Genomic DNA, 13,464 nt, shown 5'->3' on the forward strand with positions numbered 1-13,464 from the left:
TGAGGGACGATTATTCATCGATTAGATCGCGTACATCCCAAAATGGCTTCCCAAGTCCCTCCTTCGAAAAACCCAACCCCCTTAGCCGATCGTCCGTTACCGCCCTCAGCAGCTCTATCGGAGCCGGCAGACTACAAGAACACGTTCAGGGTGAGTGCTCTGCATCGAATTATATGAAGCTACCGTCTGGTCACGTTGAAGACTCACCTGGCGACTCGTCAAATCGAGCGACTTCCGCTGACATGGTGGCAAACAGGGTCGAATGACAGCTTCGAAGGTGCGCTTTGATACTTGCACAATCCGAAGTGCAAAGGCTCACAACCAAAGTGGATAGTTTGCGGACCCGTGCGAAGCCGCTTCGAGGGCGTCTTTGGAATGTTTAGAAAGGTCGCATTATAATCGTGATGAGGTGAGTAGTATTGTGCAGCTCAAGCAACCTTGTCACTCAGTCGTGTCCTCGTTCAATTACACCTTGTCCCCTCTCCGGCATATTCACTGTACCTTTTTGGTGTTAGCTGATCGCCTTGCTCAATAGTGTATGGATTTCTTCGCGGCATATAGGGAATGTAAAGGTAAATGGGTAAGTCCTCTTGAACTCGCTTATTTCCATCCACCCTCTTCAACCTGCCTCTTGCGAAAGCATCCCCGCTCATGCGTCAAATACTGGTATATGTAGATCGCTCAGCGCAAAGAAGATGCGAGGAAAGGGCGAGATACGGCATAATCTTCCGTCTGAGCAGACTATACGGTCACGAGGTGGCCAGGCGGCTGTTGACTAAACACGCATGCCAAAAACATCAAAATTACCAGTCTCTGCCGCATTGATGTATGCGCTCAGGCGTGCCCGCAATAATCTCGTTCAATGCATTGTACAATTACCCAGTGATCTTGCACTTTAGTCCCGGAATGAGCTCTTGCTCGAGCAGACTTCAACTCTTTACTATGAGGCTACTTTCTTGAGGTCGAATGTGCATTACCTTCGGTTCAAGGGGTTCGTTTACCGGTAGAACGGTGAGCATACGTGATACGGCATGACCATCATATTGCACAGCCAGGCGTCTCAATACCGCTAAACGTTCTACGTTGCATGTTCGGACGCGGCCTACATCCCACGCCGACTGATGATTACAACGTCCTGCCGCTCTGTCAAAGCACAGTACAGAGGCTTGATTGGAAGTTCCGTGGATCGGCGCGACCATGATATGCTAAACAACACCGAAATGATCTATACTTGGAGCCACTCCGTCAGATCCAATGTAGATGCTTCTGTCGATCACTTGCTCCCCCTCTGATTCTTGGATTTTCGGCCGGAATAATTTCCTAATCCGGGTTACTCCGAGACCATCAACTTGTATCTGATTAGAGTTTTTTCACCGTATTTCGTAATCACACCGTACAAGTACGAGTAAACACAGCCAACGTCATTCGCACCACCGCATTATTTGTTATTGGAATTTTAAATTAGTTTGATGCTTATTCAGACAGTTCTTCTTCCACTTTGTCATTACAACATCTATCCTCTTGACATCGCCACCACAATTGACTCTCAATATCGTCGTCAAGAAGAAGAGGGTTGCACAGGAGTGATCCGACAATCCACCCCTGTAACCTGAAACACGCACATGTTTGTAACCGCAACAAAGCGATCAACTAAGCAACCAAGTCCATAACCCTCCATCCTCCTTTCCCCTTGTGTACAAATACACCAATCCGCAGTCGTTCACAAAGCTAGGAAGTCCACTCTCTTCGTTGGCTTCGACTTGCTTCTTGCATTCGAGCTATAGGCTTATTCGATATCATGGCACTCCCATCCCACAATCGGAATAGATCAGCAAGTGGATCTCTGCTGAACTCGTTCGCATCCGTCATACCGACACCGATAACCTCCATTTTCACCTCCCCAAGGATCTCGCAAGGTATCACACTGGGCAATGAAGAAGAGGGCAAGCTCGGAGAGTCGAGTAGAAGCGCTACTTCAGCTGGACTGAGTAAGGATGCTCCAGAAGGACTGAGGAGAGTCGAGCTGAGGGTAGGAGGAATGACCGTAAGTTCAGTCGCTATGCCTTCAGCAGCTTGCATTTGCTCTCGCTACGGCTATCCCTTGTCGGTTTCTGCTTTCTTGCAGAATTCTTATCTCCCTATTACAAGCTGTCTTCAGCTTTGCCCTGGTCCCTGCTGCTGTTCTCACATGCCTCATTCTCCTTACTTACTTCTTGCAAGTCATTCAAAGCTGCCACCAAGCTGACTGCTCCATAGTGCGGAGCATGTGTCGCATCTATCGAGTCTCAACTCGTACAACCCGGTATACATAGTGTGCAGATTTCTCTGTTAGCCGAGAGAGGGGTAGTGGAATATGACGAAGACTTCGTCGATCCTCAAGGGAAGAAATGGGACGACGCCAGGATAGCAGAGGAGATTGAGGATATCGGATTTGAGGCTACAGTCGTTGAGAAGAGTGAAGTCGACGAGGTGGAATTGAGGATATACGGCCTCGAGAATACCGAAATCGTGGACTCACTGCTCGAGACGACTTCGAACTTAGCAGGAGTTCATTCGGCAACATTACCTTCGCCCTACACCCATCTCGCTCTCACCCATTCACCATTACTCATCTCGTTGCGGACACTGGTCGATACGTTATCATCGAGATTTCCCCAACTATCCTTCCTACCCGTATCTAACAGAGACGACTCTCAAATAGCATCCCTCCAAAAGCACAAGGAGACAGCAACATGGAGGAGGACGTTTTTGCTTTCCGCTTCGTTCGCTGTCCCTGTCTTTGTCATTGGCATGTTGGCCATGTATCTGCCGCACTGGCTGATGGGTTGGACCATGTGGAAAGTGATGACCGGCATATATCTCGGCGATCTGGTTTGTCTGGGCTTGACGATACCTGTGCAACTTTTCTTGGCAAAACGATTTTATGAGAACGCTTGGAAGTCTGTTAAGCACGGATCCGCTACAATGTAAGTCAAATCCGCCAGGCTTTCGAGCACCGAGTGGTCCTATTGACCTCGACTAAAGCTGACTGATTTTGCTCAGGGACGTCCTTGTGGTGCTCGGTACATCCGCAGCTTTCACATATTCTGTCTCGGCCATGTTCTTCGCCATGTTCTCTTCCGATCCCGACTTCCACCCACAAACCTTCTTCGACACCTCAACAATGCTGATCGCATTCGTATCCCTTGGCCGTTATATTGAAAATCTCGCGAAAGGAAAAACTTCGGCAGCGTTGACTGACCTAATGTCCCTTACACCGTCCTCAGCAACCATTTACGTAGACGCCGCTCCCGAAGGAGAAACACTGGACACTTCGGCTGAGACCAGAAAAATCCCCACCGAGCTTGTACAGGTCGAAGACATTGTCTTACTGGTTCCAGGCGAGAAGATACCTGCCGACGGAGTGGTTTTGACTGGAGCTACATCGGTCGATGAATCTATGGTGACTGGAGAAGCTGTTCCTGTGGCTAAGACCGTAGGAGACCAAGTCATCGGTGGAACAGTCAACGGTCTCGGGACGATCACCTTCAGAGTGACTAGAGCAGGCGCAGACACCGCTTTATCTCAAATTGTTAAGCTGGTCGAAGATGCCCAAACTTCCAAAGCACCAATCCAGCAATTCGCAGACCGAGCAGCCGGTATCTTCGTCCCAATCGTCATCACTCTTAGTCTCGTCACCTTCATCGGCTGGATGATCATTTCTCTTCTCAATTCCACCGGCAATCTTCCAGACGTTTTCCATTCGCCCGGAGTGAGCAAATTCGGGGTCTGTCTCAAGCTCTGCATCTCTGTCGTGGTGGTAGCGTGCCCCTGCGCTCTTGGTCTAAGTACCCCCACCGCCGTCATGGTCGGCACGGGTGTCGGCGCACAGAACGGTATTCTCATCAAAGGTGGAAAAGCACTGGAAGCTTGCAAAGACGTCCGTAGGGTTGTCGTGGACAAGACAGGTACGGTGACCGAGGGGAAAATGCAAGTCGTCGCTGCTTCTTGGGCGCCCTCCGGGAATCTCACGACTGGATCAAGTGATTTCGAGATTGATACTCCGGCTACTCTGTCTCTTACCACTGCCGCGACACCATTACAGCGACACACCCTTCTTTCGATATTATCGCTTGCCGAAGCTAGGTCCGAGCACCCCTTAGGTGTTTCAGTCGCCGCGTATGGCAGAGATATCCTTTCTTCAGCTGGTCTGTCACCACCTAACGGAGAAGTGGTGGAGTTTGAGTCTCACACTGGTGAAGGATTGGAGGCGGTCGTCAAGCTCAACAACGGGTCTGTTACTGAACGAATCAGAGTCGGTAAATCAGACTTCATCTTATCCACTTCCGCTGGCGAAAAGGCGAATGAAGCATATGGGTCGGCTGAACTCCCTCGCAAAATGCAAGAGTTTGAGGATAAGCAAATGAATCTTGCTCGAACAGTCATATTCGTCTCCATCATTAGATCATCGACATCAATACCTGTCCTAGCACTCGCATTGGCCGATTCACCTAAAGCCTCATCAGCCCATGCAATCAGAGCGTTGAAAGATATGGGGATCAAAATCACCATGTTGACCGGAGACGCCGAGATCACCGCTAAAGCCGTTGCGAGAGAAGTCGGTATAGACGAGAACGAGGTCTATGCTGGCGTCAGCCCAAAAGGCAAAGCGAAAATCGTTAGTGATCTGGGGTTGAAAGACGGCGGAGGTGTAGCTATGGTCGGAGACGGTATCAACGATTCGCCCGCTCTGGTTGCGGCGTCTCTCGGTATCGCTTTATCATCAGGGACGTCCATTGCAATCGAAGCCGCCGACGTAGTCTTGATGAGGTCCGACTTGCTAGATGTGGTCGCGGCTCTGGATCTGGGTCATGTTATCTTCCGAAAAATCAAGGCAAACTTGCTCTGGGCATGTTGCTACAATATTCTTATGATCCCTCTGGCGATGGGTGTCTTCTTACCCTGGAATATCCACTTACATCCTATGATGGCGGCCGCTGCTATGGCTTTCAGTAGTGTTTCGGTAGTGGCATCTAGTCTGACACTCAAGGTGAGTATCCAATTCAACTTTTCTTGGATTGGATGTCGTGGTATCGGAGTTGTACCAAAGCTGATCATCGACCTATTTTTCGCAGTGGTGGAAACGACCGGTCTCATCTGTCATGCCTAACGAACCATATTCTCCTGGTGGAACAATCAAGGGATTCTCATCTCTGTTTTCGGATCTCAGAGACAACACAATTGATGGATTCAGAGGGATTGTGTCCCTCGGATCAGAAGTAGGAAGAAGAGGCAGTACTTTGCCCTTATTGAGGAGATTGAGTTTACGTAGACCCAGTAGATCAGCATATGAGGCTATCCCACTAGATCGGTCGGGTACACCTCTTCCTGTTAATCCTGTCTAAATTCTGGTATTTTTAGTTCTTTATCATGTCACGGTGTACAAGTACTGGTACAACAATGCATTTCGCTACAGTTTACCCCTGCTGAGGTCCCTAAGTGCTTTTTAAATATCATTTATCCGTTTCCTTTTGTCTAATGATGGATTTTGCCTCCGACTCCCCATTTCTCCTTCAAGAAATCAGTCATCCACTCGTAAACCTCTCGGTAAGCTTGACGTTTATCCATGGAGTGGTTACTAGAAATGAGCGGATATCGCATCAGCTCTCTACGTCCATCTCTGGTTGAGACAGCTGGGATGAACAGCAACCGCTTGCAGAGGACTTGTGACTTACGAATCGGTGAACATCCTGAACCTCCATCCTCTGACCTGTTCCTGCGTCAATTTATCCAAGAAGCTAGCCGAGTTGACGTAATGCACATTATCGTCTCCACTCCCATGCGCCCAGATGAAGTCCACCTTATCGCCCGCAAAGGAAGTGACGTTGTTCACCGCGCTTTTGATGTATCCTTCCGGGTTTGTAGAGGGGACCGACATATATCGTTCAGTGTAGATGGAATCGTAATACAACCAATTGGTCACTGGTGCGACAGCCACTGTGAAGCACAAGCATGCAATCAGTCCCGATTCTGTAGCCACCAAGTACATGACACAGATGTGGTAGCCATACTCACTTCCCAACGTGAATATTCCCGAATCGGCCTCGATAGTCTTACACGTCATATATCCTCCGTAGCTCTGGGTATAACATCACCGCTTAGCTCGCATATGAGTTTGAGAGCTTGACCAGTGACGACTTACCCAGCCCCAGATTCCTATCCTCTTCCTATCCACGTACGTCCTCTTAGCCATCTCCTTGGCAGCGTTGATCTGGTCGACCACCTCCCAATGACCCAGATCATCGATGACCGGATTACGCAATCGTCTACCTTTGAACCCTGTCCCCCTACCATCCACAATGACCACAATGTACTTCAAGGTCGTCACGAGATAAGTGTGCCAATCTCGCTCGAACCGATTGTGCACCATTTGGGATCCTGGTCCTCCGTACCTATGTATGGCCAGTCATCAGAATCGAACTCGATCAAACGTTACGATGTGGGTCACGCTTACACTCTCATCAGCACTGGGTACTTCTTTCTTCCTGACGTATCAAAGTTAGGCGGAAGCATTTCAAGCATATTCAATTCTGCACGCTCGGAGTCATTAGCTGATAGGAGCTGATAGGCTAAACTAGGATCACCCACCATATCCGTCGCTTTCGATCGTTTGACGCGTGATTATAGGTCTGACAAACTCGCTGAGGGTCTGGTTCAGTCGGGCATTGCCTTCAAGTAGTACGTCCAGAGCTAAAGCGAGAAGAAAAGCGCTCAGCGTGGGTTCACAGTGATCGGATGCGATTGTCTACTCACGTTCTTCGTTTGGATCGGTCTGCATGACTCGCTGCCAGGGCACTTCTGGACCTCGATAGTTGAGAACATAGTAACCTGCGCCAGGGGAGAAAGATGCTTCGTAGTACCCGGGAGATGAGTTGTCCGTCAAAGCCGTAAAAGTTTGATCATACTCTTCCGTCAAAGACATGGGCAGTTTCGCTGAATACAAATGTCGATCAATGGATGGGGTAGCAGCCAAGAAGTATCTGTCGTTATATTGGCTTTATCAGTCAAACGCGCTCACGGTCTCCCCAGAAAAGTGGGAATCAAGAAGGCTCACATCGTTTCCGTCTCAACGTTCACACCCGAAATCTCCGTCACCTCCCATTCACCTGAAGTGATCCATATGGGGTGAGTAGCATTGATAGGGCTGAACAGGGCAATATGATTGTATCCCTCATTAGGAACGATGTCGAGATATCCACTCAAACCCCCCTTCACAGGAATGACGTTTTGACCCTAGTCGTGGTCACGGAAGATCAGCTCTCCATGTAGGACAGGCCATGGCCATATTTGTGTCAGGGATTCGGGAAGATGATTGCTCACATGATCTATCCACCCGTCATCTCCCTCTTCGCCATCTTTGCCTAGTATCCTGACGATATCTCCTTGACTCTTGCCATCTTGGAAAAGAACGACATTTCCCTTCCGGGCAGCTCGGTCGATCTCCTTGACCAGCAAACCATCATCTGCCACCCAGCCTACTTCTACAATAATACGACTGTCCAGCGGCATTTCGCGCTCCCAGTACAGCTGGTGACGCGTTTGGGTAGATATGCTGTACGTGTGGACTGTGGCTAGAGGATTGGGCGTACCAGGCTTGGGATATCTTGTATGTAAAAAGGGTGTCAGCTGGATTATGTGCGCTTTAGATGTCTTAATACCTAGGAGACTCACTTCATGTCCAGCTCAGTCGCATATTGGTGTACTTCGAAAGCGTCACTCGAGGGGTTATAGTACTGCAGTTTAAAATCCTTCACGGCTGATTCATCACTTCTGAGATAAGCCAATGTCTGAGCATCGGGAGACCACCAGACAGCCGAATCAGTCTCAAAAACTTCTTCTTCATACACCCAGTCTGGGACGCCATTGAAGACAGTCTCACTTCCATCGTTGGTGATTCTCGTGGGTTTCGGCGTAGTAGAATGCATTTCCTCTTGAGTAATCAGGTAAAGATCGTTCTTCGAGACGAATGCTAAGGCGTGTCCGACTGGCGACCATACGCATTTTGTGACTGTCGGATGAATCGAGGGAGTCACGACTGGGAAGGTCACTGAATCCGATCTTCTGTGCACCCAATAATTGCCGAACGATGAGTGTCTCCACTGCTTGACGAGATCGGTTTTGAAGAGCACGTATTCCATATCTGCTGATAAAGCCCATGACTGCCAGTGCAGCTTGTTTCCATGCAGATCTAGGACCTTGTTGGAGTCAACGAGTAACGTTTCTTCCGTCATGTTGTGCACGTCTGTCAGAACGATGTTGTTGTCTTTGTTGAAGTGAGAGAATGTTCCGTCGGCAGCTATCAGTCACGGTATCATCGATGTCAGCTTGACGTCTTTTCTTCATCATCAAATCTCGGCGCAGTCCTCGTCCCCTGGTACTGCATCCACCGAGAAGTGGTAGATGGGCAAGCTCACCTTCCTTGACCCAATCTAAATCCTTGCTCCAGGCGCTGAATGTCCCATTAAAAACATGATCCATCGTTATCCTCTGATTACCACTTTTTAAACCGAATGTGGGTGCCGAATACCCCGATGCTGCTAGGCCCCCTATAACAGCTGCAAACGCTAGTATAGCTATCAAGGAAGCCAAGATCTTTCGGGACTTCTGGCGAGTCCGAAGCTACCCTTAAAGTAAGCGATCCTATCTGTTTATCTAACGCGAACATGACTTACTCGCTGAGGCGGCTCTACAGCGTACCCTTGCTCATCACCATCTCCAGCTTCATCCTCCATTCGTGGATCATCCCTGAACCTATCACCCTTCTCATCGAACGGCTCTACGTCTAACTGATCTCGAAATTCTATTGATGACGCGTCGGACTGTCCACCAATTGATAGCCGTTTGGGCGCCGTGATTGGTGTCTGAGGTGCGAGAGGGGCGTTCTCTCCCTCGTCATCTGGCAGAGGTCCGTACGATGTTGCCATCTTGCGGCTTTGCGTCAAAACTAGACTTATCACTTACAAGAGATGAAAGGGAACTGAAGATTCCAAGCCAAGTATAATCATGAGTTAAGGCGGGTGTTGTGACGATATGACCACGTGGTCACCGAATCGCTCATACGCGGATCCCGGTCCTCCCTCCCTCCCTCCTCATCTTTCACTTATTGTTCAAATCATCCTGCGTTGTATTTGTATGATAGTGCTCTTCATCTACATCCACGTACATCACAGCTCCTAAAGCCGCCGGCGCGCTCACAGTGATACACGACGCAGGAAGAAGGTCGGTAGTCGACGCAAACTGATTTGGCCACCTTGGACCAATGATCAAGTTCATTCTCGTACAGGTAAGTGAATCACCCTCTCCCGACAGTATCGACCGTATACTCATGTCACATACACTGATTGGTCACTGTGCACGCTCATATAGAATCGACAAGGCAAGACAAGACTGTCCAAATGGTATTCTCCATATGACGACGACGAGAAGGTATGCTATCTCCACAAAACGTTTAGCTCTCCTCCCAAATGCTGATCCCACCAATATAGGTTCGATTAAGAGGGGAAGTGCATCGTCTGATAGCACCTAGAGACCAGAAATATCAATCTAACTTTGTTGAGGTACGTGCCGATGTCATTCCTTGGCTCTTGACTTCTCGCTGACTGGCAAGCCTGCACCCATACACCATCCATCTACCCTATTTCGTCGGGCCCCTTCCAACAATCTAAACTCGTATGCCCTTCCATCCGGAACATACTTGCCGCGCTCCCCTCAAATGGCGCCCTTCCTCCTGTCTCTCTCTCTTCTCCTTCTCTTTCTTCGCGCGATTGCATTCGCCCGTTGGTGCTTCCTCGACACTCAATTGCTCGTTCGCGTTTCTCACCATGTAGTTTCGAAACGACAAAATCGTATACAGACGATACGCCGGTCTCTTCTTCTGCGTATGCGTGGATTCCAACGATAACGAATTAGCGTATCTTGAGGCGATCCACTTGTTTGTGGAAGTGCTAGGTGAGCTGGACAAAGGCAGAACCCTCGTAGCTTCAGCTGATGAGCACTCTCATATTCAGATGCCTTTTTCCAAAACGTGTGCGAACTTGATCTGGTGTTCTCATTCTACAAAGTGAGTGGTCAGATCTTGCAGAGCAGTGGTAACAACATCCGTCTTTGCTGACACCATCGCCCGGAACAGGTGTACGCTATTCTCGATGAGGTGTTCTTAGCTGGCGAGATCGAAGAAACGTCAAAGCAGGTTGTTTTAGACAGGTTGGACTATTTGGAAAAACTGGAATAACTTGGAACAGACTTGGCGGGATCTCTGTATTTTAGAACTTGTACTCATCATGTAAGGCGTATCTCCTGGAACGACAACCCCTTGACACGGCACTCTGATCGACATACCGATGACTCATTGAACTGAGAGATGATTCAGATCAAGATCTTTGCATGAGATCAATGTGCGATCTAGAGGCTTTTCACAACCTGTAATCCAAACGGATAATCTATGCGGACAGCAATGATACAGATAGGTCCGACCGGAATGAAAGTACAACAGGAGCCCGGGTTCTCAGGACGTCGGTTGAGCCTGCTCAACGAGAACGTGTATTACAGGTGGATATTCAGGCTTTCGATACTATCGCCCAGACTCAATGGTCCAGTTTCCTGATCCTCTTTCTCTTCCCCCTTCTTCTCCTTCGTCGCTCTAGCTAGAAATTCTGCTTCGCCATGTAAGACAAATTCGCTTTCGCTAGGTGTCTGAGGACTGACCATACTGTCCAGTGTGCCGGAAGTTGACAGTCCAGGTGTAGACTCCGATCGTTCGATTCTGAATGGAGGAGAGGGCCAATCCCAATGTTGAGCCTCTAAGACAGCGAGCAGATCCTCCTCCATGTGACTGTTGTATCTTGAGAATGACGAAGAGGCTATCGAATGCCGCGAGTGATTGTATTTTACTCTCAACACCTCTTCACGACTGCTTCCACTATATGACGACGGAGCGGGAGAATAACTTCCGTGAGAAAGCGACAATGCTTCCAGTGTCTTCGAGGTTGTTGGGGACAGCTGTACCACGCATGAATCGCTTATTGAGCGAGATGTAGGGGAGGATTTGGAGCTCCATTCGGGTAGCCCCAACAAAGAAGGTCTTCTGACAGAGTGGCTTTTCTTCAGACCGCCTAGCAGATTACTTGATAGTTTAGTCGACTTCTTGGGTATACTTCCAAAGTTTGTCGTCGGTCTACCGTCGAGACTCATCCTACTCGGGCTCTCAGGCAATGCTGCCCTTGGCATGAACGTTCTAGCCATGTCTGAGAAGGACGCTCTACTCTCTCGTAGCCTATCGCTGCCGTCGAAAGAGTCCCGAGATGACGGGAAAGCGTCGAGGGGCATGAAATCGCTCGAACCATCTTGATTTGTTTCCGACGAATTGGATCGTCGCAATTTGAACTTGATAGTCATATTAACGCCCTGACTCCTCAGATTTGGTTGTGATTTGGCTAATCCGAGTCTGCAGTATGGTCGACGTAAAGCCCAAGAACCGTCAGGTGGAACGTCTAGATCTTTCGGTGTCTCCGATATAGGCTGCAGCAGAGCAGGCGATATCCGCCGTTGACTTCGGAGTGAAGATCTTTGAGAAGAACAGGAAGGAGGATGCGAGAATGTTCGGATCGGTATTGGACGATGTGGGTGTGTCGAGCGTGAGGGAATGCAGATTTGACTCTCTGTTTTCAGGTGTGCCGATAAGGATTTGAGAGATGAATCGCGTTGTGGGAGGACTGGACGTTTCCTGGATGACGCTCGAGCGGGAATTGATGGGCCAACTGGCTCGCTGGGAAAAGTTGGAATAGGTGGACGGCGCTTCGTGAAAGGGCGACGAATAGGTACACTGGCAAAAACATCTGCACCGACAATGACGAAAATCAGCAGAAGATCGTCAATTCGAATCGGTGGTCAGAGGTTTTATGTCAGTCAGCCGAAAACATGGTCTGTGAGACCGAACTATCTGACAAACTTCAAGCGAATGAATTGAGATGCCCATTCAAGTGCCTTGGCACCGAGTGAGACATATTCAATGTTTGTAATGTTCGAAAATGAAGAAACATTCCATTTAGTCCGTTACGCAAGTATATGAGACAGGATCACTCACCTTGGCGATCCTCGCTGTCTAAAACAGAAACGTCAAAAATGCTCCTTCCTGTCATGCTCATTCCCGAACCTAGCTTATCGTCAAAGGGCGTTCCGGGTCGAGCAGGCATCTTTCCCATCCTCTTGCTCGATAAAGGTCTCCCTAGGGAGATGGCGGGCATTGTCGCTATTTCTGGTAGTTTGCTAGTGGAAGGGAGAGTAGGTGAATCATCAAGGCAGTGATTGTCGATGGCTTCGTTCTCTCGATCGTCTTGATCTTCGCCTTGAAGTGTTGAACGCGTACCGATAGCCTGTACCAGGTCAGTTCAACAACGCAAGAGGACCTGGCCTTCACTCACTGTCCACCAGCTCTCCCTCCCTGCCAATTCGATATACTCCACTTGATTCTCTGCTTCACCTTTGGACTCGTCATTGATGCTACTCATGTTGAATGTCTTCTCCACTTTAGGCGTTATGAGCGTTGTCGACCAGTCAGAGTTGTTTGAACAGATCGAGTCTCGTGAGGGTGTCCATGATGATGAAGACGCGTGAGAAAAGGATGACGAGCCGCTATATCGATTGGGCTTCCGTGATGGAGGGAAAGAGGTGACTATTGGTGCCAGAGGCGATACTTCGTGACACCTGAATGTCATCTTGCTGTCAGGTTTTCACGTCCTGCGTGGTGACTGTGTTGTCTTTTCTATGCTGCCGAATATTCTTCCACTTCGATATATATCGAATGTCAAGACGGTGCTGTGGCAGCCAGCTCTCTAGTTCATTCACTCATTTGGTCTTCTGGCGACTATGCTGGCTGGCTGCTAATTAGGTCACCCCGATCAAAAATCAAAAGTCAATTGCATTGTGAAATGCTCCTTGTCACTCCCTCCTGCAGCAGGATTTTATTGAACGCGTCCCGGTCGTTACTACTGATCAGGCACCAATCTGCTTGTGTATTAAAATGTTTTTGTCCGCTGCCCTTCTCCCTTCCCTTGGTATCTCCCTAATTCACTCTAATTGCTTAGCGCACAGAAGAGCTGGCACTGCCGAGAGATTGGGAATGATGTGAATCTTCCAACCCTTCCAGGTTTACCAAATCTTTTAAAGGCTTTTTACCTCCCAGTCAGCAGTGAGGAATTCTAGATCTCCCGCTCATCGGTCCTTACGTTATTCCATATCCCACATTCCACTTACACCACTTAAGCCGATTATAGTGTGGAGAGGTGAGCAGCAGGCGGCTCATTTACCGGATTCATCATTCATACCCTAACGATGGAACTAGACGCGCAATACATGATGCATAATCCATGGTGTTGATCCACTACACGTGAATGGAAGAATTCAAGACATCTCGATCAAACACATAAA

The 13,464-nt window shown here is 48.9% G+C and overlaps 5 protein-coding genes across 5 annotated transcripts; 3 read left to right on the forward strand and 2 right to left on the reverse strand.

Moving 5' to 3' along the window:
- Positions 1–42: 42 nt before the first annotated feature.
- Positions 43–724, forward strand: I303_106629 (cytochrome c oxidase-assembly factor COX23, mitochondrial; the record flags this gene model as incomplete). Its single annotated transcript, XM_018411371.1, has 5 exons — positions 43–150; positions 257–277; positions 335–409; positions 536–580; positions 677–724. 5 exons carry the CDS (start codon positions 43–45, stop codon positions 722–724), a joined length of 297 nt encoding a protein of 98 aa, XP_018259183.1.
- Positions 725–1,798: 1,074 nt separating this feature from the next.
- Positions 1,799–5,384, forward strand: I303_106630 (uncharacterized protein; the record flags this gene model as incomplete). The annotated part of the gene is made up of 4 exons (XM_018411370.1): positions 1,799–2,044; positions 2,257–2,966; positions 3,043–5,029; positions 5,115–5,384. The coding sequence occupies 4 exons, from the start codon at positions 1,799–1,801 to the stop codon at positions 5,382–5,384; spliced, it is 3,213 nt and encodes a 1,070-aa protein (XP_018259182.1).
- Positions 5,385–5,514: 130 nt separating this feature from the next.
- On the reverse strand, positions 5,515–8,963 carry I303_106631 (uncharacterized protein; the record flags this gene model as incomplete). Its single annotated transcript, XM_018411369.1, has 12 exons — positions 5,515–5,617; positions 5,715–5,976; positions 6,055–6,118; positions 6,182–6,431; positions 6,494–6,569; positions 6,628–6,729; positions 6,793–7,019; positions 7,094–7,272; positions 7,360–7,642; positions 7,711–8,335; positions 8,454–8,658; positions 8,712–8,963. 12 exons carry the CDS (start codon positions 8,961–8,963, stop codon positions 5,515–5,517), a joined length of 2,628 nt encoding a protein of 875 aa, XP_018259181.1.
- Positions 8,964–9,298: 335 nt separating this feature from the next.
- On the forward strand, positions 9,299–10,270 carry I303_106632 (AP-2 complex subunit sigma; the record flags this gene model as incomplete). Its single annotated transcript, XM_018411368.1, has 6 exons — positions 9,299–9,322; positions 9,406–9,465; positions 9,525–9,596; positions 9,867–9,987; positions 10,047–10,099; positions 10,169–10,270. 6 exons carry the CDS (start codon positions 9,299–9,301, stop codon positions 10,268–10,270), a joined length of 432 nt encoding a protein of 143 aa, XP_018259180.1.
- Positions 10,271–10,581: 311 nt separating this feature from the next.
- Positions 10,582–12,752, reverse strand: I303_106633 (uncharacterized protein; the record flags this gene model as incomplete). Its single annotated transcript, XM_018411367.1, has 3 exons — positions 10,582–11,873; positions 12,122–12,410; positions 12,459–12,752. The coding sequence occupies 3 exons, from the start codon at positions 12,750–12,752 to the stop codon at positions 10,582–10,584; spliced, it is 1,875 nt and encodes a 624-aa protein (XP_018259179.1).
- Between the last annotated feature and the right edge of the window lie 712 nt (positions 12,753–13,464).

This window comes from Kwoniella dejecticola, chromosome 8, assembly GCF_000512565.2.
Source record: "Kwoniella dejecticola CBS 10117 chromosome 8, complete sequence".
Lineage (NCBI taxonomy): Eukaryota > Fungi > Basidiomycota > Tremellomycetes > Tremellales > Cryptococcaceae > Kwoniella > Kwoniella dejecticola.